The sequence below is a fragment of the Microcaecilia unicolor genome, chromosome 11 (assembly GCF_901765095.1).
Source record: "Microcaecilia unicolor chromosome 11, aMicUni1.1, whole genome shotgun sequence".
NCBI classification, from domain to species: domain Eukaryota; kingdom Metazoa; phylum Chordata; class Amphibia; order Gymnophiona; family Siphonopidae; genus Microcaecilia; species Microcaecilia unicolor.
In genome coordinates, this window is record NC_044041.1 from 110,473,076 (window position 1) to 110,496,232 (window position 23,157).

The following is a 23,157-nucleotide window of genomic DNA, read 5'->3' on the forward strand; positions in this document are numbered from 1 at the left end:
TGCTTGTGACCTGGATTGGTCATTGTTGGAAGCAGGATACTGGGCTAGATGGACCACTGGTCTGATCCAGTATGGCTATTCTTATGTTCTCTTTAACACAGTGACCGGGATGGGTAAGCACTCAAGGTAGACAGTTATTGGCTCTGAATCGCACCATTTATAAGAGATGGGGGGGGGGGAGGGGGGAACAGAAACTTTTAGAATTGGGGGGGGGGGACAGTGGAGAGCAGCACTGTGGAGTTCTGAGAGAGGTGGCAAAATCACACATCAGATTGTGCATCAAAAGTTTGATATTACTCTATTATTACCTCCAAATTGAGGACATCCGTATGAAGAGCAGAATATATGGCCTCCTTACTGTTCTCAATAGGCAGTGTTCACTATAACTATATAATTGTACACCCATTCTGCACCTGGACTATCTTGCTACACCCACTGTAACTTAGACCAGTTCCTTATATCTTGATTAACCGTACAAAGAACTTGCCTTTAGTTTAGCCACCCATTTATTTATCCCAACTGACTCTGTACCACCCATCTTGTCCCCATCTATAATCTGCACTTGGCTCCTCAGCTATATGGCAAGCTGTATTGTAGAAAAGCATTGGTATCATAGCAATGTTATTTGAATGTTCTAATTGTGTGCTTATTGGATATTCCATCGCTATTATGCTTTCCTCGTATCATATCTCTGATATTTGAATTTCAGTGCTGTTAAATGTGTATATTTTTTATCCCGTTTTATGGTAATCCTATTATTAGGTCTCAATTTGCTGCTTTCAGGTTTTCCTCTTACATTCTGTCTATGTTTGTACTTGTTCATTTTACTAGTGTTATGCTGTTAACAAAATTGTAAGTTTGATGTTAAACTGTATCTGCTGTACACCGCCTTGGGTGAATCTCTTCATAAAGACAGTTAATAAATCCCAATAAATAAATAAGAGGGCGACTTTATAACAATGCACCTATATGTAGGTGCTTAAAGTACAAAACTTAGATCATGAGTCCTCTAGGACTAGACCGCTTTGGTTGTACCACAGAGAGGTGGAATATCAAATCCATGACCCTTTAATTTTAAGAAGTCAACTCCCGGAGTTACACACCGCATGAGAATTAAAATACATAGAAAATTAACATTCAAGACAGTGCTCTAAGAGCCATTCTACAAGGTCACACAGAAGTAGCATCAGGGGGTACTCAGGGGTACTGAGTACTGGCACCTTTTCTATTGCCTACTAAAATCAACCCATGGTCCTCAGGTATTAATGAAAGAGTCTAAGCTCTGCCTTTCCATAGATTCTGTGACTGGTTGCAAGGGGCTTGGCTATTATGGGGTGGGTCCCTCAGTGATCACCTCACCCCTAAAGGATGGCCTGGCATTTGAGAACCAGCACCCTTTTGCTAAATAAAATGCACCAAGTGGGACAATATGTAAATGTGAGGAGTGTATACATGGATGGGGCATGGGTGGAACATGGGCATGTCTATCACTTATACAGGGTAAAGGAACCATCGATGTGGAGGACAGGTACCACTACGAATGTAAAGGAAAAGTCTAGTGGAGTAGGGTAAAAGGAATGCTCTTCCAACATAAACCAGGGAGTCGAAAGTCTGTTGCACAGTGTTTATTATAATAAATACACCTTAAAGACCCACACAGAGTCATGTTTCGGCATAACTGCCTGCCTCAGGATTCTGTAAATGTATAAATATAAATTTGATGATAATATTGCAAACTATGTGTAGAACTGTGTAGTTACTTGAATAGTAATCTCCAAATAACGAGGTGCAGTCTAAGCCGGTTGCAAATACTTCTCTTTTGCCGAAACACGGCTCCGTGTCAAGTCTTCAAGGTATATTTATGATATTAAACACTGTGTACGACAGACTTTCAACTCCCTAGTTTTTGTTAGAAGAGCCATCCTTTTACCCTACTCCCCTAAACTTTACCACTTATGCACACAACTTACATAATACTGTAAGCTATGTGTTCCCTTGTCACATTTAGGCAGTGCATTGTTTCTAGCAAAAAAGGTGCCAGTACTCAAATGCTAGGCCACTCTTCAGGGGTGGGGTGATCACTGATGGACCCACCCCACAATAGCCAGGCCCCCTGCAGCCAGTCACAGAATCTATGACAAGGCAGAATTGGTGTGTAGAGCCTGAGCTCTTTCATTAAAACCTGGGGTCTGTGGGTCAATTTTAGCAGACAATGGAAAAGGTGCCGGTATTCAGTACCCCCAAGTACCCCCTCAAAAAAAGCCCTGCATTTAGGCATCTACATTTACACCACAACTATAGCAGGTGTATCTTAATTATAGGTGTGCTGATACTGGGTTACACAAATATTCTATAAGGGATTCTGGGAGCCCAGATGACGTTGTAGAATAGGCTCTCACTGTGACCAAATGGAGGTGTCAGTTATAGAGTCCTCCCCCCCATGATCAATTCCCTGTGCTGTTCCGAAATAACATCGTAAAAGTTGCACTGGAACAGAAACTCCCTTATATGGTATAGAAGCCCAGTCCAGTGCATCCTAGGATGCACTGGGCAGGACATCGCCATTTTGGAGGAGGCGCTGGAAGAAGGAGGGAGTGCTACTCCCTCCTCCGGCATCTGAAGGTACGGGGGGAGGTTTCAGGGCTGCTATACCACTGGGGGGGGGGGGGCGCGTTAGAACACCAGGTGTGGACTAGAGGTCCAGTGACCTCCAGCCCTCTCTTCTGTTGGGGGGCTGCAGGTCCACTGGACCTCCAGGCCCCTGTGTTGGTGTCCATGGGGGTGTGGGGGCTTGGAGGAGCACTAGGCGACCAGGGCTTTGTGTTTGGGAGGTTCAGGGGTCTACTGGACCCCCAGGACTGACAGTGGCAGCTCGGGCTGACGGTGACAGCCCGGGCTGCCTGGTATGGATGGGAGGAGGAAGAAAGCCTTAACCCTAATACCAGTTTCAAGCTGGTATAAGATTAAGGCATTATTTCACCCGTACAATCAGAGTGCAGTGCTCTGATCATATGTGAGCTCTGCAGTATTCCCTTGTGCACTCGCACCAGACCCCTCTGATCATTCCACGCTGGTACGTGTCCACATTTACCTTTGATCATCAGGGCATCAGTAGAACGATGTCTCCTAGCCCCAACGCCAACCAAAGGTCAGATTTAAGATTTTGGCACCCATGGGCAGGATGAGAGAAAACAATGCTGGTTGAGGGAGGAGATTACAAGTGCCATGGTGTTGCCCCTTTGAGGTCTATGGTCTTAAAGCACAAGGGACCAGGTCTGGGTGGCTGGTGCCTCAAAAATCTCACTTGTACTTGCTCCTTCCTCATTGCTACTACAGATCTAAATAAAGAATAGAGAAGCATGTGCTATTGCTGGGAGTCTGTCTTGGTGTTTTTTTCAACTGTCTCCCTCTGCCCTTGCCCATCCTCCACACAGCAGCACATTTGAGCATTTTTTAAGTAAACTGAGTTAAGAGGGCTTGCAATAAATGCCAAGGCTGAATAAACAGCATTGAGTTTTACCTTATAGCACTGAGCAGAGAATGTGCGAATTTATCAACACATGTTCCCCTGACATGTCTATTTCTCCACCAAAAGGCATTTTATTTTTTAAAGTCCTTCTGTAACGTCACTTATGAAAATATTAGAGGACTCAGCCTAATAGTGATCCCTGCCGTACTCTGCTGGTCCCTTGGCATTCAACAAAGTGGACCTCCTGGACCACAACTCCCTGACGTCCATTCATCAACCAATTTCTCAGACAAGTTAAAATGTCCTTCTGTCAGAGTGGAAAACAAGCCAGCAGATCAGTATAATATCCAGAAAGACTTTATTGAAGACTAGTAAAAAAGGCCCGTTTCTGTAGGCAAGAAAACGGGCCTTAGGCAGGCAATTCCTCCCCCCCCCCCTCCGTGCTACGGCCCCCTCGAACCCCCCCTTCTGCGAACCTGTTGTTCCCCCCCCCCCCCCCGTGCTGGCGAAAACTGCCCCCCGCCGCCGCTGCCATGGTTGAGCTACCTGTGCTTACAGCCGAAGTGTTGTTCTTCCCTTCCCGTAGGTTCTTCAATCATCTTGTCTGGAAGTTCCTCTGCGTGCGTCTGACGTCAGACGCACGGAGTTAAACTTTCTGAGATGATTGAGGAACCCACCCAAAGGGCAGAACAACACTTCGGCTGTCAGCACAGGTAGCGCACAACAGCGGCGGGGGGGGGGGTGCGGTTTTCGGCGTTCCGGGGGGGGATCAACAGGTTCGCGGAAGGGGGTGGGTTTCGAGGGGGCCATAGCGCGGGGGGTGACAGCTGATTCCGAGGCAGTAGGAGGAGTAGGGAAACACGCGCATAGAACGTTGGAGGTGAGAATTATTATATAGGATACCGTGCATAAAATCACACAGTTACCACAGCTCACCTCTAACTTACCCAACACTTTCCGTCTATCCTCCCTTACCTAATCTTTAAACAGTAATAATTGTACTTATTATCATGAAACGACTATGCCGATCTTCTCTTACCAACCTTCAAAGTATAAGAATTGTACTTGTTATCACGAAATGATTATGTCATAACCACACTCTGTAAGCCACTTTGAGCCTACAAATAGGTGAGAAAAGATGGGATACAAATACAATAAATAAATAAATAAAACAAATGCCCGACATGGTATCTTCAATAAAGTCTTTTTGGATATTATACTGATCTGCTGGCTTGTTTTCCACGTTGGATTTTGCAGATCGGTTGCCTTTTTGTTTTCTGGGACCTTCTGTCAGAGTGGCCAGAAGATTCTTCACCTCTAAGCTGGAAGTGCCAATGGTTTTACTGTTCCAGAAAGGCTGGATCTCCTGCATCCCCCTTCATAATTACTCCAGTCAGCTTAACAAAAAATTCAGTTGAGTTTGTTGGGTATGTCTTTTTTTGAAACCCTGGTGCGTGGGATCCCGATATTCATATGCTTCAAAGTAATCCACTATTTTAAGCTTCAGAGAAGGGCAACAAAGGTGATGAAGATGGAGGAATGTTTTTCCAATGAAAAATGGCTGAATAGATTAGGGCTTTTCAGCTAGGAGAGCAAACAGATGATATTTAGGAGAAAAGTTAAGACTTTACTGTTTCAAACGTTTATTTTATCAAAATAATTGTATCTGTTATCAGTCCAGAGAAGTATTCTGTCTTGTATTGCTTTGTTTTCTGCTTTGAACTTTTAATGGTATTAGTGGAATATAAGGTTGTATGGTATAGTGGTCTTATGAGCAAAAAAAGCACAAAAACAACAGGCGTGGAGGTGGGAAGAGAAATACACAATGAACAAGGAGTATGAGCGTCCAAAAAGTTTATTCGCCAAAGTAAACTGACCCAAAAAACCCTACATGGGCCATGTTTCCGCACAAAGCCTTCCTCAGGGGTCAATATGTTTCAGGTGAGTCAACAACGCAGAAAGTATGAAAACCATGAAATATTCGAGCACAGTTCACTAGACTGCATGCCGTGGACCAAAGTCTTCTCTGCGAGTGGTCTATGAGATCATGAGTTGGTTAGAATGGGTTACATGGAACAGTTTTTTATCCTTTCAAGTTAAAAAAAAGTGCTAGGGAACATTCTATTAAACTAATAGGTAGAACATTTAAAACAAATTGGGCAAAGTATTTTTTCGCTCCAGACACATTTAAACTGTGTTGCCTGATGAAGCTGTCAAAGTTAATAGCATAAACTGGGTTTTGGTCAAATTTTTGGAGGATGGATCAATAAACATGTATTAGTCAGGCAAGCATGGGGATCACCAATTCTTACATTTGGGAATGAGTTCGAGAGAAGGTATCTTCTAAATGACTCCGACTGGCCACTGTAGGAGACAGAATGCAAGGTTTAATGAACTGTTGGTGTTGTACTAACAAACGGACCTCTGTGTAAACAAAAATTTAGGATCCTGTGTTCATTATACTATGTGGAAAGAGAACCATACTAGGGTCTTGGACTTCAAAATGGCTGACTTCAAGAGGATAAGTGATAGTGATGAGGATTCCCTACTAAGATTCCAAGTACTGAAAGATACAAAGAGACTTTGGTATGCAATAAAAGGGAGTGTTGAGAAGACAACAAATCTCTGTGTAAGACAGGTTATCCAGCAGTGGTAAAGAGTGAGGAGGCCATCATTCAAAAACTACAGAAAGAAACCCATGGAGAGAGGACGACAGGCAGAAATGGCAGGAAAAACAAAGGGAGCTGAAAGCAGATGGATAAAATTGCTCAGTCGATAGAAAGAGAAGACAAATCTTTCTTTAGACATACAAGAGGAGAGTCCACGTGATGCGATGAGCTGAGCAGACGTGCAGCGCTGCAGCTCGTGGGCCCCAACTCCGTATCCTTAAAAATACTGCTCAAAAAACACTGATAGAACTCCCGCTGGCTACAGCACAACTGCATGGACAAATATCTGAATAAAACCCCGATCGGAATGGCGCTTCGAACTGGGAAAAGAGAGAAGGAAAAGGTTAAGTTGCCTACCTCCGACTCCAAAATGGCGGGCGAGTCGCAGCAATGCGAGCAAGCATTTTCGGCGGCACAACTAGAGCAACTAACAACTGCAGTGGTCAAAGCATGGCAGCCTAAATGGGACACTATGGAACAAAAAATTGATGCTTTCCATGCCAAATTGGAGGGACTAGAGACCCGCGCGGAAGATCTTTCGGTGCGGATTTCAGCCCTAGAAGATGACTCACAGGCCTATAGTGTGGACATTCGCGAGATTAAGCAGCAGCTCCAGGAACACTACGATAAGCTAGAAGACTTAGAAAACCGCTCCCGGAGAAACAATGTACGAATTGTAGGCATCTCCGAAAATATACCAGACAGGAATTTAGTGCCTTGGCTCACAGACTGGCTAACTAAAGAATTGGCTTTATCAGATTCACTTGGGCCTTTAGTAATCGAGCGAGCACACCGCGTGGGACGAAAAGCTGACAGCCAAAAGAGGCCTCGTGTTATAGTGGCGAGAGTGCTTAACTACCGCTCTAAAATGGAGATACTGAATGGATTTAAGATCAGGAGGGGAGACTTAACACATGAGGGGCGCCCAGTTTTGATGTTCCAAGACTACTCCTTTGGAGTACAAGAGCAACGGAAAAAATTTCATCAGATTTGCTCAATGTTGGCACAGAAGCAAATTCGCTTTAGGCTCCAGTATCCAGCTTCACTAAAAGTTCTGTTACAAGGACAATGGCAAACTTTTAAAACACCAGAGGAAGCCAAGACTGGACTACAAGAGAAGGAAATCTCCGAGGGAGATTGAAAGACTTGCAATGCTTGCTGTGAGTCAGTGAACAATATATCTAACAGCAGCAGTAAGTACAGGAATTATAAATCATACGGGGGGGAGGGCTCCTCGCTACTCAGGTGGACTCTAGCCACTTCTAGGCGCAGGCTTGGGCCTGGACGATGGCAAAGGGGTGGAAGGAAAGGTGGGGGATAAGGGGGGGATTGGGATTTAGGATGCAGTTGAATTTAAAAGTAAAGAGTACCAGATGTTATAAGCTGATGTATGTCAGGGATCAATGGGATTACACGGAACAATTAGGTAAATCGGGCAGTTGGGGTGAATGGCCTTGGAGCTGGGAGGACTGCATGGTTAGGGTACAGAGAGAGATTACAGTGTTAAGAGGCGAGATCGCTAAAACTGGTGAATTCAGTAAGCATGTCCACTAGAATTGTGACCTGGAATGTAGGAGGTATAAGCTCCCCTATTAAAAGGTCTAAGATCCTATCTGCGCTGAAAAGACACAAAGCAGATGTGGCATGCTTGCAGGAAACCCGCCTTACAGAGAAAGAACACTTAAAGCTGCAAAAGTCATGGGTCAGAGAAGTATTTGCTGCCCCGTCGCGTGGGAGGAAAGGGGGGGTTGCTGTGTTATTCCGAAAAGGACTCCCCTATAAAGCCACAGTTCTGGATAGGGGGGACAGAGGAGACTTTATCTTGTTAAAATTGTGGCTAGAAGGGAGGAACTTGTTACTGCTGGTATTATATGGGCCCAATAATTTTGATGCTAAATTTTTTAAAGACCTGGCGGGGAAGTGTTTGCAGAGTGGAGGAGGAGATTTGATAGTAGCAGGGGACTTTAATGCGGTTCTAGACCCCCTACATGATTGTACTAACACCCTGGCCTCTCATTACCGTGGGACAAGGGCGCGAGAATTTCAAATGTTCAATAAAACACTAGATTTAGTGGACACGTGGAGAGTACTGCACCCTGGGGAGAGCGATTACACACATAGATCAAGGGCACATGGCTCCCTGGCTAGGATAGACTATGTTATGTTGGCCCGACCTGTGTTCCATTTAGTAGAGGCAGCAACCATAGGCCCCGAAGAAATATCCGACCATGCCCTGGTGTGGGTGGACCTTAGGCTCAGGTCAGAGTTCAAGGGAGGGGCGGGATGGAGGTACCCGGCTTATTTGTATTCTGACCCGCACTTGCGAACACATGTGCAGAAGAACTGGGAACAATATATAGAGCATAATGGCATTCATGCAGAGCTCCAACCTGAGCTGTTCTGGTCAGCTTCGAAGGCAGTCCTGCGGGGAGCTGTCATAGCTTACTGTAGCATTAAGAATAAAAGGAAAGCAGCTAGCATATTGCACTTAGAACGACAGCTGCGGAGGGCCAAAAAGATACATCTGCACCATCCTTCTTTGATCACCCTGGAAAATTTAAAAGCAACCCAGGTAGCGTTAAATAGTCTGCTACATGAGAAGGAGGCGAAATCTACCTTATTTTATAAATATAAATTACAGAGGTTTGGGAATAAGGTAGGCAGAATGATGGGACGCTTAATTAAAACGGTAGGTGGCCCACGGACAGTGACATCTATAAAAAACCACAAGGGAGATAATATAACTGATAATGAAAAGATAGGACAGGCATTTACAGAGTACTTTACTAAATTATATCAAAAACAAACACCCGCAAATACACACGCGATCCGAGATTACTTACAGCAAATAGACCTCCCCAAATTAACAGAGGAGCAACTGGACGCTTTAAACCAACCATTGACAATGTCCGAGCTGCAGAAGGGGGTCAAAGCACTAAAACTGAGATCTGCACCGGGCCCAGATGGTTTTTCGGGGGAATATTATAAAATCCTGCCTGGTAAAGCATTAGCAGCACTCCTGGAATATTTTCATGAAATCATTGAGGAAGGGAGCCTCCCGAGATACGCGAACACGGCGTTGATAACGCTCATTCCTAAACCAGGGAAGCCCTTAGACAAAGTAGAATCGTATAGGCCGATATCACTATTAAATGTAGACACAAAAATACTGGCGAAAATGATGGCAGATAGGTTGGCACAATGCTTGCCTTCACTAGTAGGCACAGAGCAGGTGGGATTCGTGAGAGGACGACAGGCAGTACACAACGTTAGGAAGCTCCTAATGGCAATCGCAGAAAGTAGGCAGAAAGAGGCATCCACCCTGATATTGAGTCTCGATGCTGAGAAAGCTTTTGACAGGGTTGGGTGGGACTTTATGTTTCAAACACTGGGAATGATGGGTATAGGGGGGTGGTTTACACAAGCAGTAGGAGCCCTTTACAGTCAACCCAGAGCAAGTATATTGGTGAATGGGATCCGAGAACCAGAGTTTCCAATTTACAGAGGTACTAGGCAGGGGTGTCCCCTGTCCCCCTTGCTGTTCCTGTTGTCCCTCGAGCCCCTGATAAGAATGGTCCTCGCAGCTCCAGACCTACATGGGGTTACTTTGGCAGGTCAGACTATAAAAATTCTGGCATACGCAGACGACTTAATGGTGGTAATGAGGGAGCCTTCCAGAACCCTGGGACGACTGTTAGAGATTGTTGAACAGTATGGAAACCTGTCTGGCTTCAAATTAAACCTGCATAAGTCTATGGCACTCCCGGTGTTCCCGGTGATACAAACCACATGGCCTGGAACCTTTCCCCTGCAATGGGCGCAGACTTCGCTGACTTATCTGGGAGTCTATATCCCAATGGACTTGTCCAAACTCTATGAACTTAATGTGCTAAGGCTTTTACGAGATACTAAAAAGCAATTGCTGGCCTGGAAGGCGTTGCCACTTTCTTTAATGGGACGAATCGCTCTGGTTAACATGGTCATAGTCCCCAGATGGCTGTATACATTTCAGACCCTCCCATTATTTTTAAAGAGGACTGACGAACAACAATTAATAAAAACAGTCCAAACTTTTCTATGGAAAGGGAGGAAGCCACGCCTCCCATACTCAGTGCTGTGTATCCCGGCAGAATATGGCGGCCCGGGACTCCTAAATATCAAATTTATGACAGTGGCTAGTGGCATGCGCCATGTGAATGATTGGTTCAGAGGAACTCAGGACTTTACAAACACAACGCTTGAGCTACAACTGCACCCAGAAATACATTTCAGCACCTACTTACATGTAAGGGGGCCACAGATACCTTACATCTTGAGGGAGTCTGGAATAATGAGGACAGCGAGAATGGTGTGGAAGTGGATCTGTAAACTCCACAACTTTTCACCGAGGACTACTCCATACCTACCCATTTGTGGGAATCCGGCCTTTGAAGCGGGCCTACTGTACCCGGCGTTTCAGAGATGGGGACGCAGTGGGATGCGATATTTATTGCACGTTGTCACTCTTGAAGGAAAACTTAAATCCTTTTTGGAACTGCAGAAAGAATACTCTTTACCTCCCTCGGATGAATTTCACTACTTCCAATTGCGGCATTATGTGCACTCTTTGCCATGGGAGGATTTAGCAGAGGACGTTCAAGAGGAATTAACTTCAGCTTATTCTCTCACAGCACAACAAAGGGTTCCACTTAAATTTCATCATAGACATATTAGAGATACAGCAGAGGAATTGGATTACAATAAGCTGCTGGTCATGTGGAAGAATGATATACAATTAGACTTGACAGCATCTCAACTTAAAGAACATCTGTTAAAGATACGGAAACAATCCAACATGGCCATGCACTGGGAACTGCAATATAAAATAGCACTCCGCCTATACATATCCCCGAGAAGAGCCTTTCATATGGGGCTCTCCTCATGGGGGGAATGCCCCAAATGCGGGGAAGTAGGAGCCACTCTGGGGCATATGCTCTGGAGTTGCAGGGGAGTAGTGCGATTTTGGACACGTCTGACACAATATTCCTCTAGCCTGTGGTCCGCAACGTGGAAATATGACTCTGGATTGTTGCTGGGACAACCAAAATTCATCTATCCAGTCCCAACAGGATTTACAAGTTTTGTCCAGAAAGCAATTATAGTTGCTAAGCAGGTGATCATGGCTGGGTGGCTGTCTCGGCGATACCCCACACAAACTCAATGGAGGACGCGCATGATAACATTATTGAGGTTGGAGAGAGTAGGGGTAGTGGACTTCAATTCCAAGGCTGGATTACAATTTCAAGTGGTATGGGACCTCTTTCTTCACACATTGACTCCGTCAGCTAGAAGTAGATTATTGAATTGCTAATGGTACTCTGTAGATTAAGCATAAAAGGGGGGGGGGGGGGGGGATAAGGGAAAAGGGAAGAGGGGAGGGTGAAAGAGGTTGGTTGGGGGGGAAGTTCCTATAAATAAGTTATAATCATTGTGTTTCTGTAGCAATAAGTTTTCTTTGTTCTGCAATAAAAGTGACTTAGCATAAAGTTAAGAGGGAGGGAAGGGAGGGAGGGGAAGGTTGTTGGGAGATAAATGGAAAAAAGTGTTTTGACGCTGGGAGAAAGGCTGACAGTTGACTGTCAATTAACAATGTTATTTGTTGAAATGCTGTGAATGTTTAATTTCTTCATTATATCAATAAAAAAAGATTTAAACATTAGACATACAAGAGAGAGACAAACAACAAGAGGAAAACTAGGGAAGATAAAAACAGAAAGTAGGGAACTAGCAAAAAAGGGAAACACTAGTTCTATTTGCTCATCATTCCCCCCCCCCCCCTCCAAAAATAAATGGAAGGTGAAGGACCTGAGATGGGAAATGGTGATAAATGTAAAATGACTATAAACTAAGGGCTAGATCTACTAACATGTGTTTACTATGTTAATATGCGATGAACACAAGTTATTAGTAATGTAGAAACGTCAGGTGTGATATTTAACCAATGGTTACCAGAGCTTTTTCTAAATGCCGCTGACACAGGTTTTTATACCCAAATATTTATCACTGGACTGTACTCAGATATTGGCACTGAATATCTGATGAGTGTCTGGTGATTGCTGGAATTTATCTGGATACCACCGATGCTCTGTGCCAGTTCCCAGACAGCCATCCAGACAAGTCAGGACAGCTATTTAATGGCATTAATGTGCTTTAATGTGCAACAGTGCAACTTCATGTATTAACAGATGTCAGTAAACAGCCCTAGATTACAGAGCAGATACTTGAATGGGACAAATTTGCTTAATGGGTGATCAGGCTTCCCCAAGTGGCTGGTCAGCTGAACTGCAGGGGTATATGAGAAGCAGGAGGCAATAGAACATAGGCAGCGTATATTCCCTCTGTACTCACTCTTTAAAAGCTCGGGGCTCATGGGCCAACACTGGAATTGTCAACGGTCTTTCAGACCCTGTGTTGTAATAGGGCATAGATGGTTTATTGTGTATTTGCTATACTACCTTCAGCAGTCGTATCAAAGTGCACTAAAAGATGCACAGTTGTTCAACTGAGTCAATGATGTAGCCAGGGATTTTTTTACAGGGGTGTGTCTCCCGTTTGCCCCCCCCCCCCCCAATACCTTAAAATCATCTCTCTTGATTTCCATTCCTTTCCTAATAATACCTAACATTCTATTTGCTTTTTTAGCCGCTGACGCACACTGAGAAGAGGGTTTCAATGTATGATCAACAATGACACCTAGATCCCTTTCCTGGTCGGTGTCTCCTAATGTGAAACCTTGCATTACGTAGCTATAGTTCAGGTTCCTCTTTCCCACATGCATCATTTTGCACTTGCTCACATTAAACATCATCAGCCATTTGGACGCCCAGTCTCCCAGTCTCGTAGGTCCTCTTGTAATTTTTCACAATCCTCTTGCGATTTAACAACTTTGAATAACTTTGTGTCGTCAGCAAATTTAATTACCTCACTAGTTACTCCCATCACTAGATCATTTATGAATAATCAATGGGCCAGCATAAGCCATGAGGAGGAGGGATCCAGCCGGTGCAGTAGTGACTGGTATGAGGTTTAAGAGGGAGCAGCAGTAGAAGCAATCAGTGCTGCTGGCTGCAAGAAAAGTGGGAGCCAGGAGCAGTAGTGGCTGTGGGAGGAAACACTGGCCCAAGTGACAGAGAAGGTGGGGGGAGGAGGGAGAGAGGGAGACTGCAATAATGGAGTGGAAGTTGGAGAGAGACTTGTCCCTCCTCCTTCTCCCTCCCCCTCCCCCATCCCCAACCACTGTTTGGCCATGATCCACCCCCTGTACTTGGAAAGAGTACACAATTGAGAATGGACAAATCCATGGGATATTAAATGAGATTGAGAATGTGCTGACAGCATCCCTTGCAGCTCTATACAACTTGTTCTTGAAGATGAGGGGGAGGGGAAGGGCGTGCAGTAAGGCCCTGAGGGACTGGAAGAGAGCGGATATACTTTTGCTACACAAGTGTGGGAGTGGGAGACAGGCAACTTCAGACCTGTTAGTCTAATATCAGTAGTGTGTAAAACTATGTCAACACTTCTAAAGAATTAGATGATGAAATACTTTGAATCAGAACAGCAAAAAATGTGGTTTAACAAAAAGAAGAGCCAGCTAGACAAGCTTAAGTGAATTCTTCAACGAAGTGTCAAAACTGATGGATGTTGCCTATTTGGACCTCTGACACTCTTCTATTTAGTGAAAGCAATGTGACCAGTGGGGTTCCCCTGGGCTCAGCACTCAGACTGGTTCTTGTCAATATTTTGAACAACATCACTGAGGAACTTGAGGGGACCATCTATAACAGCAAATCATCCAAAAAGAGTAGAAAAAAAGGAAAGGGGTCCTGAGAAAAACTACAAGAATGGTCAAGGGTTTGGAAAACAAAAGTTTCAATTCAATCTGAAACAAAAAAAAAGTGTAAATCACATATTTGGGGCGGGGCAGGGCTGGCTTAACCATTAGGCACTACTGGGAGGTTGCCTAGGGCAGCAGCTTCTTAGGGGTAGCAAAGAGAGCTGCAGTCAAAGCAACACAATAAATCAGGACAAACACATAAATTCAAAGAACCATCAATGAATACTTTTGCCTGCAGAAAGGGTGGGTAATTTTCAAGGAGCCCATTTTCTAGGGTAAATGACTTTTGGAAATGGTCTTTATCATTTGGGTGTGTGTCTAACATATACACACACTTAAAACATGGAGAGGGTAGTAGGTAACTGGAATGCCCTCCCGCGGGAGGTGGTGGAGATGAAACAGTAACAAATTTTTTAAATGCATGGGATAAACTCAAAGTAATCCTGTTCAGAAGGAATGGATCCATAGAAACTTAGTGGTGATTAGATCGCAACCCCAGTAATTGTAAGCAAAGCCAGTGTGGCAGACTTCTATGGTCTGTGCCCTGATCGTGGCTAGACAGATTCAGCTTCAGACGTTTTAGAACAAGGACCATGCCAGGCAGACTTCTACGGTCCTTGCCCTGAAAATGGCATGGACAAATCAAGATCAGGTATACATATGAAGTATCATATCACAACTTATGCTATGAGTTATCTTGTTGGGCTGACTGGATGGACCATAAAGGTCTTTATCTGCCGTCATCTACTACGTTATTATGTTAAAAGCTTGATGTATTGGATGAGGGACCCAGATCACTGTCAGTCCGTCCCTGGTGGACATTAACATTTACATGGCAATTATTATTATTTGTTACATTTGTATTTCACATTTTCCACCTATTTGTAGGCTCAATGTGGCTTACATAGTACCGTTACGGCGTTTGCCAGTTCCGGTATGAACAAATACAAGGTGATATTGTGGCAGAATAAGGTTCACGTATGGTAAGTACATTGGGGGAACTTAGAGAGGAAGAAGAAGAGATGGGATAGGTCCATTACAGTCTTTGGTTTTGTTGCGTCGCAGGTATCCAGGTTTTTATGTTGGGTCTGTGGGGTATGCCTTTCTGAACAGGTTTGTTTTTAGTACTTTTCAGAAATTTAGGTGGTCGAGCGTAGTTTTTACTACTTTTGGCAGTGCATTCCATAGTTGTGCGCTTAAATAGGGAAAGCTGGATGCGTAAGTTGATTTGTATTTGAGTCCTTTGGCTTGGGTAGTGGAGATTTAGGTCTGATCTTGTAGTGTTTCTGGGTGGCAGGTCTATGAGGTCTGTCATGTATCCCGGAGCTTCACCGTAAATAAGTTTATGAATTATTGTGCATATTTTGAAAGCAATATGTTCTTTGATTGGGAGTCAGTGCAGTTTTTCTCAGAGGGGTATGGTGCTTTCAAAACACGTTTTTCCAAATATAAGCCTGGCTGCTGTGTTTTGGGCGGTCTGAAGTTTCTTTATGATTTGTTCTTTGCATCCCGCATAAATTCCATTGCAATAGTCTGCGTGGCTTAGTACCATTGATTGTATCAGGTTGCGGAATATTTCCCTCGGGAAGAATTATGCGGACAAATGATTAGAATGCTGGCATTTACACACTTATGAGCGCACATTCATGTGCAAATGCCACAAATTGACTGCCCCCATCGTATCGTCTACTCACTTGTCCTTTAGATTGTAAGCTCTTTGAGCAGGGCCTGTCCTTTTATGTTAAATTGTACAGCGCTGCGTAACCCTAGCAGCGCTATAGAAATGTTAAGTAGTAGTAGTAGTAGTAAACGTGCCTTAAGTACAGCTCTATAAATACAGTACGCTCTTGATTATCCGACGTAAACTGGACTGACCCATTGTCGGATAAGTGAAAAGTCAGATAATACGGAAAACACTGCATAAACCCCTCAGATAATGCATAAACAATGGTATAATGTTGCTCTAAAACAAAGATTTTTAATAGAAATAAAGGAGATAAGATGGCGTCAATGAGGGAAGGGGGGCCTGTCGGATATAATGGATGGTCAGATCACCGAAGGTCGGATAATCAAGACTGTACTGTACAGCAGCGTTTCCCAAGTCCGGTCCTGGAGTACCCCTCTTGCCAGTCAGGTTTTCAGGATATCCACAATGAATATGCATGAACTTGATTTACATTTAATGGAGGCAGTGTATGCAAAACAAGTTCATGCATATTCATTGTGGATATCCTGAAAACCTGACTGGCAAGGGGGGGGGAGTACTCCAGAACCAGACTTGGAAAACACTGTTGTACACACGTATCACACATAGCTTGGGATTTACAGGGCATGAGCAGGATTCCCACTTACACATGTGACAGACAGACTACTATAAGTTAGGCTCCCATCTGTAGAATTTTGCTGAAAATGCTTACACTAGTGGCATAGCTACGTGGGGCCACGGGGGCTTGGGCCCCCGTAGATTTGGCCCTGGACCCCCTGCCGACGACCCTCTTGACCCTCCCCTCCCGCCGCCAATCCTACCCCTCCATATGTGCAGGACGTCAGACTCACAGAAACAGAATGAAGCCTTGCGCCGGAAAAAGAGGACCTCGGCTGGCGGGGGTTGGGGTCCCCCGCCAGCAAAGGTAGGTGATGGCAGGAGAGGGTTGGAGGCGGGAGGGGGGGTCGAGAGGGTCGTCGGCATGGGGGGGGGGTCAAAGTTGGTGGTGGCGGCGGCGGGGGGGGGTCAACAATGGCGGAGGGGGGTCGGCGGCACTGGGGTGGGGCTAAAATGTGCCCCCTCACCTCGGGCTCTGGACCCCCCTCCCGCCGAAGTCTGGCTATACCCCTGGCTTACACCAGCTATATGGCTGGCATAAGTACTTGTGCCTAAATTATAGGCATGTATCTAACCTGTTACACTAGTATTCTATGAAAAAAAGTAGGGACCTAATATTTAGATGGTGTCAGTCAGCAATTTGCTGACTGCTGCTGACATTAAACCTGGAAATTCAGTGCCAGGCCATGTCCAGGCTTCGGCATTGAATATCCGGGATTGTGGAACCAGTTAAGAGTGATATTCAGCATTTAACCAGCTATGGGTTACTGCATAAAGATAAGACCATGTTTTATGTGGTCCTATTTATGTGGTTAACCTGGCCGGTTATGTGCTGAGTACTGGCATTTAACCGGACAAGTACTGACTCCACCCCTGGAACGGCCCCAGAACAATTGTAAGCTCTGTTGAGCAGGGGCTGTCTCTTCATGTTCAAGTGTACAGCCCTGCGTACGTCTAGTAGCGCTTTAGAAATGATAAATAGTAGTAGTAGAATAGTCAGTTTTCCAGTAGCTGCTAAGCAGACATTTTCTGTTGTGCTGCTGAAAATTAGCAGTTAGCCCTGAATAGGCGATTTAACCTGCCAGGAGCCATTTCTGGACGATTAAATTGCTTTGAATTTTGACCATAGGTGTCTATATTCCTTTGAAGAACAGGCTTCACATAGGCACCCTCTAGGTGCCTTAACAGAAGTGCAGTGTTACGGAATTGCCTTCCACATGTGCACAAACCCATTAGCCATGTCTAGTGGTGGCCCTACCATTAGGCCACCTGAGGCAGGGGCCAAGGCGGCACTCTTCTGAGGTGGCATCTCCCCCCTTCCATTCCTTCCTCAACCCCCTTCCTCAAACTTACCTTTTTGTTTGTTTGTTTCTTTAAAAGGCGGTGGCAACAGTGACAGCAGCAGCAGCAGCGATTCCCATAGGCTGCTCTGCCATCAGTCCCAGCCCCTTCTCTATAGTACAGCCCGCTTCTGAGGAAACAGGAATTTACTTCAGAGAGGCGGGCTACAGTAGAGAGAAGGGGCCAGGACGGGCAGCAGAGCAGCCTATGGGAATCGCTGCTGCAAATGTCACTGCTACCTGTTAAAAACCAAAAACAAAAAGGTACATTCGAGGAAGAGGGTTGGGGAAGGAACAGGAGGGGGAAGATGTCAAATCGTGGTGGGGGTGCAGGGGCGTAGTCAGACAGCAGACTTTGGGTGGGCCTAGGCAAGAAGTGGGTGGGCATCAAGTGTTCTCCCCCACACACCAAAATAATATCTCAGCTGGTGGGAAAATGCTTCTCTCCATCTTGGCAGTCTGCAGCAGGAATGCACTGAAAACTGAGCATGCACAGGTGCCACTGTTGTGGACAGCAGCGGTTTCGTTACCGTCAGGGGGAAGTTTTCAGCTGGTGGAACTTGGGATCCCCACCAGCTACCACTAAACGTGTGATACTGTTGGGTGGGCCTGAGCCCTAAGTGGGTGGGCCCCAGCCCACCCAGGCCCACCTGTGGCTATGCTACTGGGGGGTGGCAGCTCATTCCTTGCCTCAGGCGGCAGATTGTCTTGGGCCGCCCGTGGCCGTGTCCCAGAAAGAACAAAAAAAAAAAAACCAACCTGTCATACAAAAGCAAGACCTTACTGGACCAAGCAAGCAGAGGTTTTCTTTCACCTTGAACATTTTACCAAGCAGCGCTAAAAAATAGCCTGTGGTAGCCCCAACATGGATCAATCCCCTGCGTTGAGGCCAGTTTTGACGCTGCCAGTAAAAGGTAGATTTTTCTATTTTTCTGTAAAAGGGGTATATAAAAATATAAATGCATGGAAAAGTATGAATGGCCAGCTGGGCAGCATAATAAGATGATGAGCTGGGGCAGCATGTGGGCAGCAAATAGAGGCATGCTGGATAGAGAGAGCGAGTGGAGGAGAGCATTGCTTAACAGGCTGTCGCTTGTAGCCAGAGCTCTTTCTAGGGCGTGCAGAGCTCCCATTCTCTGTGCATGTAATGAGCACAGAAGGAGTGAGTGACAGTTCGAAAGTTCAGTTAGAAGAGTAGGCTTGAAAGGGAAACAGCTGAGAGATGTGCTGAAGATTTAAAGCATTGCTGAAACCCTCTTAACGTATCTGTCGTTATTAAGTTTAATGGTAAAGAATAAGTACAGTGTATGTGTGAGTGTGGAGAAGCTGCTTTTGAAGAGAGTAAATATCTCTTTTGAAAGAGAAAGAGAAAGTGAAGTGTTCAGATCTGATTGGATTGTTGTGGGGAAAAGCTGAAAATATATGTTGGAAGGAACTAAGAATCAAATCGATGGATGGATGAATAAATGTTAATTTTCTAGGAGAGAAGTATTTCAAAACTAGTTTTAAAGGAGTTTGAGGTGTCTGAGAAATCCAAAGAGGGGTTTTTTTTGTTTCTAAACTGAAAGCTGTGAGGAATTAATAAATGTCCTCAGTCTATTGAATCTGGATAGTGAGTTATTAAGGGAAACAGGTTCAGTTGTGCAGAAATTTAATGGGCCTGATATTCAGCCAAAGGCAGGCAGCTCCTTTGCTGTCCGCCGCTGGCATTAAACCCGGTGACTGGCATTGAATATCCGAATTTATTTTGGCCACTAAAAAGTTAACTGGCTATGCCAATATTCAGTGCTAACCAGTTAACTCTTTAGCGGTCAAAGATAGGCCTGCTATTTAAGTGGCCTATTTTAACCACTCAGCATAGCTGGTTTGGCACTGAATATCCGTGCCTAACCGGCTATGTCGCGTGAGACTTGGATGTTATATTAAGTATTAGTCTTGTACAAATCAAAATGGAAGATAAGGCCTAAAACAGTCTACTAGAGTAGTTGGTAGAGAAAAGCACTCTAAAACATTCCCGACCTTTGGCACACCAATTCTGGGTTCTGTGAGTGAGGGGGAGCCCAGGCTCAGTGTGCTGATTGTATGCTTAAGTCACACAGTTCACTTTGTCAGGATATTCCCACTCTACCCATCCTCAAGGATCATCTCTTCCTTTCTTCATCACCATACCTTTCCTCCCCTCCCACCCTCTGGCATCAGATCAGCTCCCTCCCCTATCGTCCCCTGATATCAATAACATTGGTCAAGCAACCTCCTTACTTCCTCCTCTGACTCCCTTTTGAAGTCTGAACTAGAGAATGACATGGGGACCCACAATAACCATGGGGATGGGGTCGGGGACAGAGCCAACGGGGATGGGGACAGAGCCCACGAGGATGGGGACAAACTTCGGCCCTGTGTCATTTTCTGCTGTGAAGACTGTTAATGAACTGGACTGTTATTTGAGTGATACAGACAATGATATTTTGATTTTTTTTGGAAAAACAAGCAAACATGCTGGCCACAACTAGCAAACTTTGAATGGGGGGTCCTGTACATCCTGCTACCAGCACATCTTCTAAGAAGACATCTTTTATTGCAGGAAGGACTGTGGAAGACAGGAGAGCTAGACTGAATCCTGAGATTATTGATGACTTCGTATTCATCCACAGATTAAAAAATCATAACAGTACTTCACAGGGCATATTTCTCCCCTCTAGGGAATACAGAACGGGTTGTATTTTGTACCCCTGGACATTTTAACTGGGTGGATTAGGATTCCTTGGGGTAGTAGAAATCAGCTATTGTTGGGGTTGGAAGAGTAGAGGGTGGTGGTGAGGAGGGTTATTATAGCTGCTCGCTGTTTTATTATTGTTTTCTATTTGTAATTTATGCACAATAGTTGCACAGCATATTGTTCCTTTTTGTACTTTAATAAAAAGATTTAAATATAAAATCATACTTGTTCCAGGCTTCTGCAGATGAGGACAGAGCCCATGGGGGTGGAGGGGGGGGATGGGGTGGGGACGGAGACACACTTTGTCCCTGAGTCATTCTCTAGCTTGAACCACAGTAGATCCCACGGTCCTACAAGACCCATTGGCCCCTGTAACACTGACTTCAGAGGGAAATCAGCAGCTGGTAAGCAACACTGGTCTCTGGAGGGGTGAATTGATTTTATCTGCTGTTACAAGTTTAAACTGTTGCTTCCTAACACTTGATTCTTTCCTCAATATCTACTGTCTGTAAGTACCAATATCATGATCATCATTCAAAAAAGAGGTGCTCCTGTTTGCGTAATGCCTTTCCTGCCTACACTGCCCAATGTAAATCGTTCCTGCTCCACAACACTACAACCACAAATACTGACCCACAGTCCTGCCTTACAGGAACTAGTCAACAAAAACAGCCCATCCGCAAAAGACACCCAGCTCTCTCATGTCTGTGGAGTGAACTGTGATTTGAACAGAGATCTATCAGGTGCAACCGTATCCAGAAAAGGCATTTTAGACACATGTAGAACGAGAGAATCAAACAGCTGCTCCAGTCAGCCTGCACATCTGCCAAAGCAAGGAGTAACAAAACAAAACAAATAAAAAGCGAAACAAAAATCCCGCTTCACTCACCTAAACTGGCGTGATTAGTACAGCCATCCATGTTAGGTCAGCAGATCAAAAAAAAAGCACCCACGTACACCTTGGAAAAACGAAAGTCAGCTTAGAAAAAGGATATGCAAAGTGATGTTGCTCCAGGGCAGAAAGCTACAAGTTGTTTGCAAGCAGCTCCGGGAGCGTCAGCCTCTGATTGCAGGGGCTCAGGATTCAGAATCAGCAGCTGTAGCACCCAGACCCCCCCTCCCGACTGGGGGAACAGGGCAAAACCCTTCCCTCTCTCTGCACCCGAGAGCAAGAGACTGAAAGTGAAGCCAGGGGAAGAGCATGATGCTCAGTGCCTCTCTCTCCTCCCCCAGGAAGCGCCTGACCCTGTCACAGTTCCCCTGTATTACTGCTTTTCAGGCTGTCATTCGGGACAGGAAAGGGCTTAAAACCCTCTGCGGCCGGACGGACTCCTGTCTGGGGCAGGGCTACTCTGGGAATTGTCTCCTCCTACCAGAAGAGTTCCTGGCCTCTAACGCTGGGATAAGATAAGGCAGCTGTGCACATGTACCGTCTGAGCTGTGGTGGGAAATAAAGTCTTCCCACTGATCTCCCTCTGAGCGCGTGTTCTGTATGACTGTGAATGATTTTGTCTATACCTCGTGGTGGTGTGCTGAGATTTTCAGTCCTTTCAAATGATGGCGTTCCTTTCCATGTTTTAGTTTTATTACTAGTTTTATCATGCGTGTAAAACGCCTCGACTCGGGCTCGAAAGAGGCAGTATATCAAATAACTAAATGGTAAGTGGAATTTAGACGCGCATTGGGGACCAGCTTGGAGCTAGGGTTGCTTTCCATCTCAACCAGATCAAGGCAAACAGGCTGAACCCGTCTTGGTTCTGGCCTAAGACAAGCATAGACATGTAAAGTAGTCCTCATGCATTGGGATAAAAACCAAGCTTGGATTAGCAGGTTCACCTTGACTTGGGTGAGATGGCGTATCTTGCCACAAGGATTGGCTTTAGGAGGTTTGGATGCTAAGACAGGTAGGATCCATCTGGAGGGATGTGGCCATAGTGGGCCTGGGCCTCTCCACTTTTGCCTCAGGGCCAGGGCTGATGTTAGACATTCAGAGGCCCTGGAAAGAAACTGGTGAGGAGGGGGGAGTCCCAAAGCCTGCCTGCAAGCTGTGTCTCCTTCAGCTTGAGACAAGCATGGGGGCCCAGGGTAATTGCTCTGTTTGCCAACCCCAATGCCAGCCTGCTCAGGCCCCTAGCAGCCAGGTGCACAATTCATGTAGCTAGTGGAGATCCATGGGTCCTACCAGCTGAAGAATCCAAAGCCTACCCCAGAGTCAGCTGTATAGTGTGGCAGCACTTTGAGCCATTACCACTTGCACTGCAAGCACATTCAGTTGTCCAGGGCTGCCGAGAGGGGGGGGGGCAGGGGGGACAAAATTCCCTGGGCCCGGGCCTCCAAGGGGGGCCCGGCGCCGGGGTTTCTCTCCTGCTACCAGGCCACCAGCTCCATCTACAACCCCCCTCCATCTGCCACCAGGCCCCCTGCATTCAAATCAGCAACGCCTCACCTCCGTGTGAAGGCGGCAGATCGCCTCCCTTCGGGTCTTCCCTCCCTGTGTCCTTCCCTCGTCTGATGTAACTTCCTGTTTCCACGAGGACAGGACACAGGGAGGGAGGCGATCTGCTACTTTCACACGGAGATGAGGCGCTGCCGATTTGAATGCAGGTGGCGGTTGGAGGGGGGTTGTCGATGGGGCTGGGGGGTGGGTGGGTGGAGACTGGGGACTGCAGCGCCGGCGGCCTGAGTAGCGATTGGGGGCGGCGGCAGCGGCGGGGGCCTTGCCCTGGGCCTGGCTCAGTCTCTCTGCGGCCCTGCAGTTGTCACGAAA

General features: G+C 45.7%; 1 protein-coding gene across 3 annotated transcripts in view; it reads right to left on the minus strand.

Moving 5' to 3' along the window:
• The window catches only part of EML3 (EMAP like 3), a 160,720-nt gene extending 139,003 nt beyond the window's left edge, over positions 1–21,717 (minus strand). For all 3 annotated transcript variants that reach the window (XM_030217630.1, XM_030217631.1, XM_030217629.1), the window contains exon 1: positions 21,280–21,717. In XM_030217630.1, the coding sequence (XP_030073490.1) occupies positions 21,280–21,310 (31 nt within the window). In that variant the 5' untranslated portion in view covers positions 21,311–21,717. The remainder of the gene's footprint in view (positions 1–21,279) is intronic.
• Between the last annotated feature and the right edge of the window lie 1,440 nt (positions 21,718–23,157).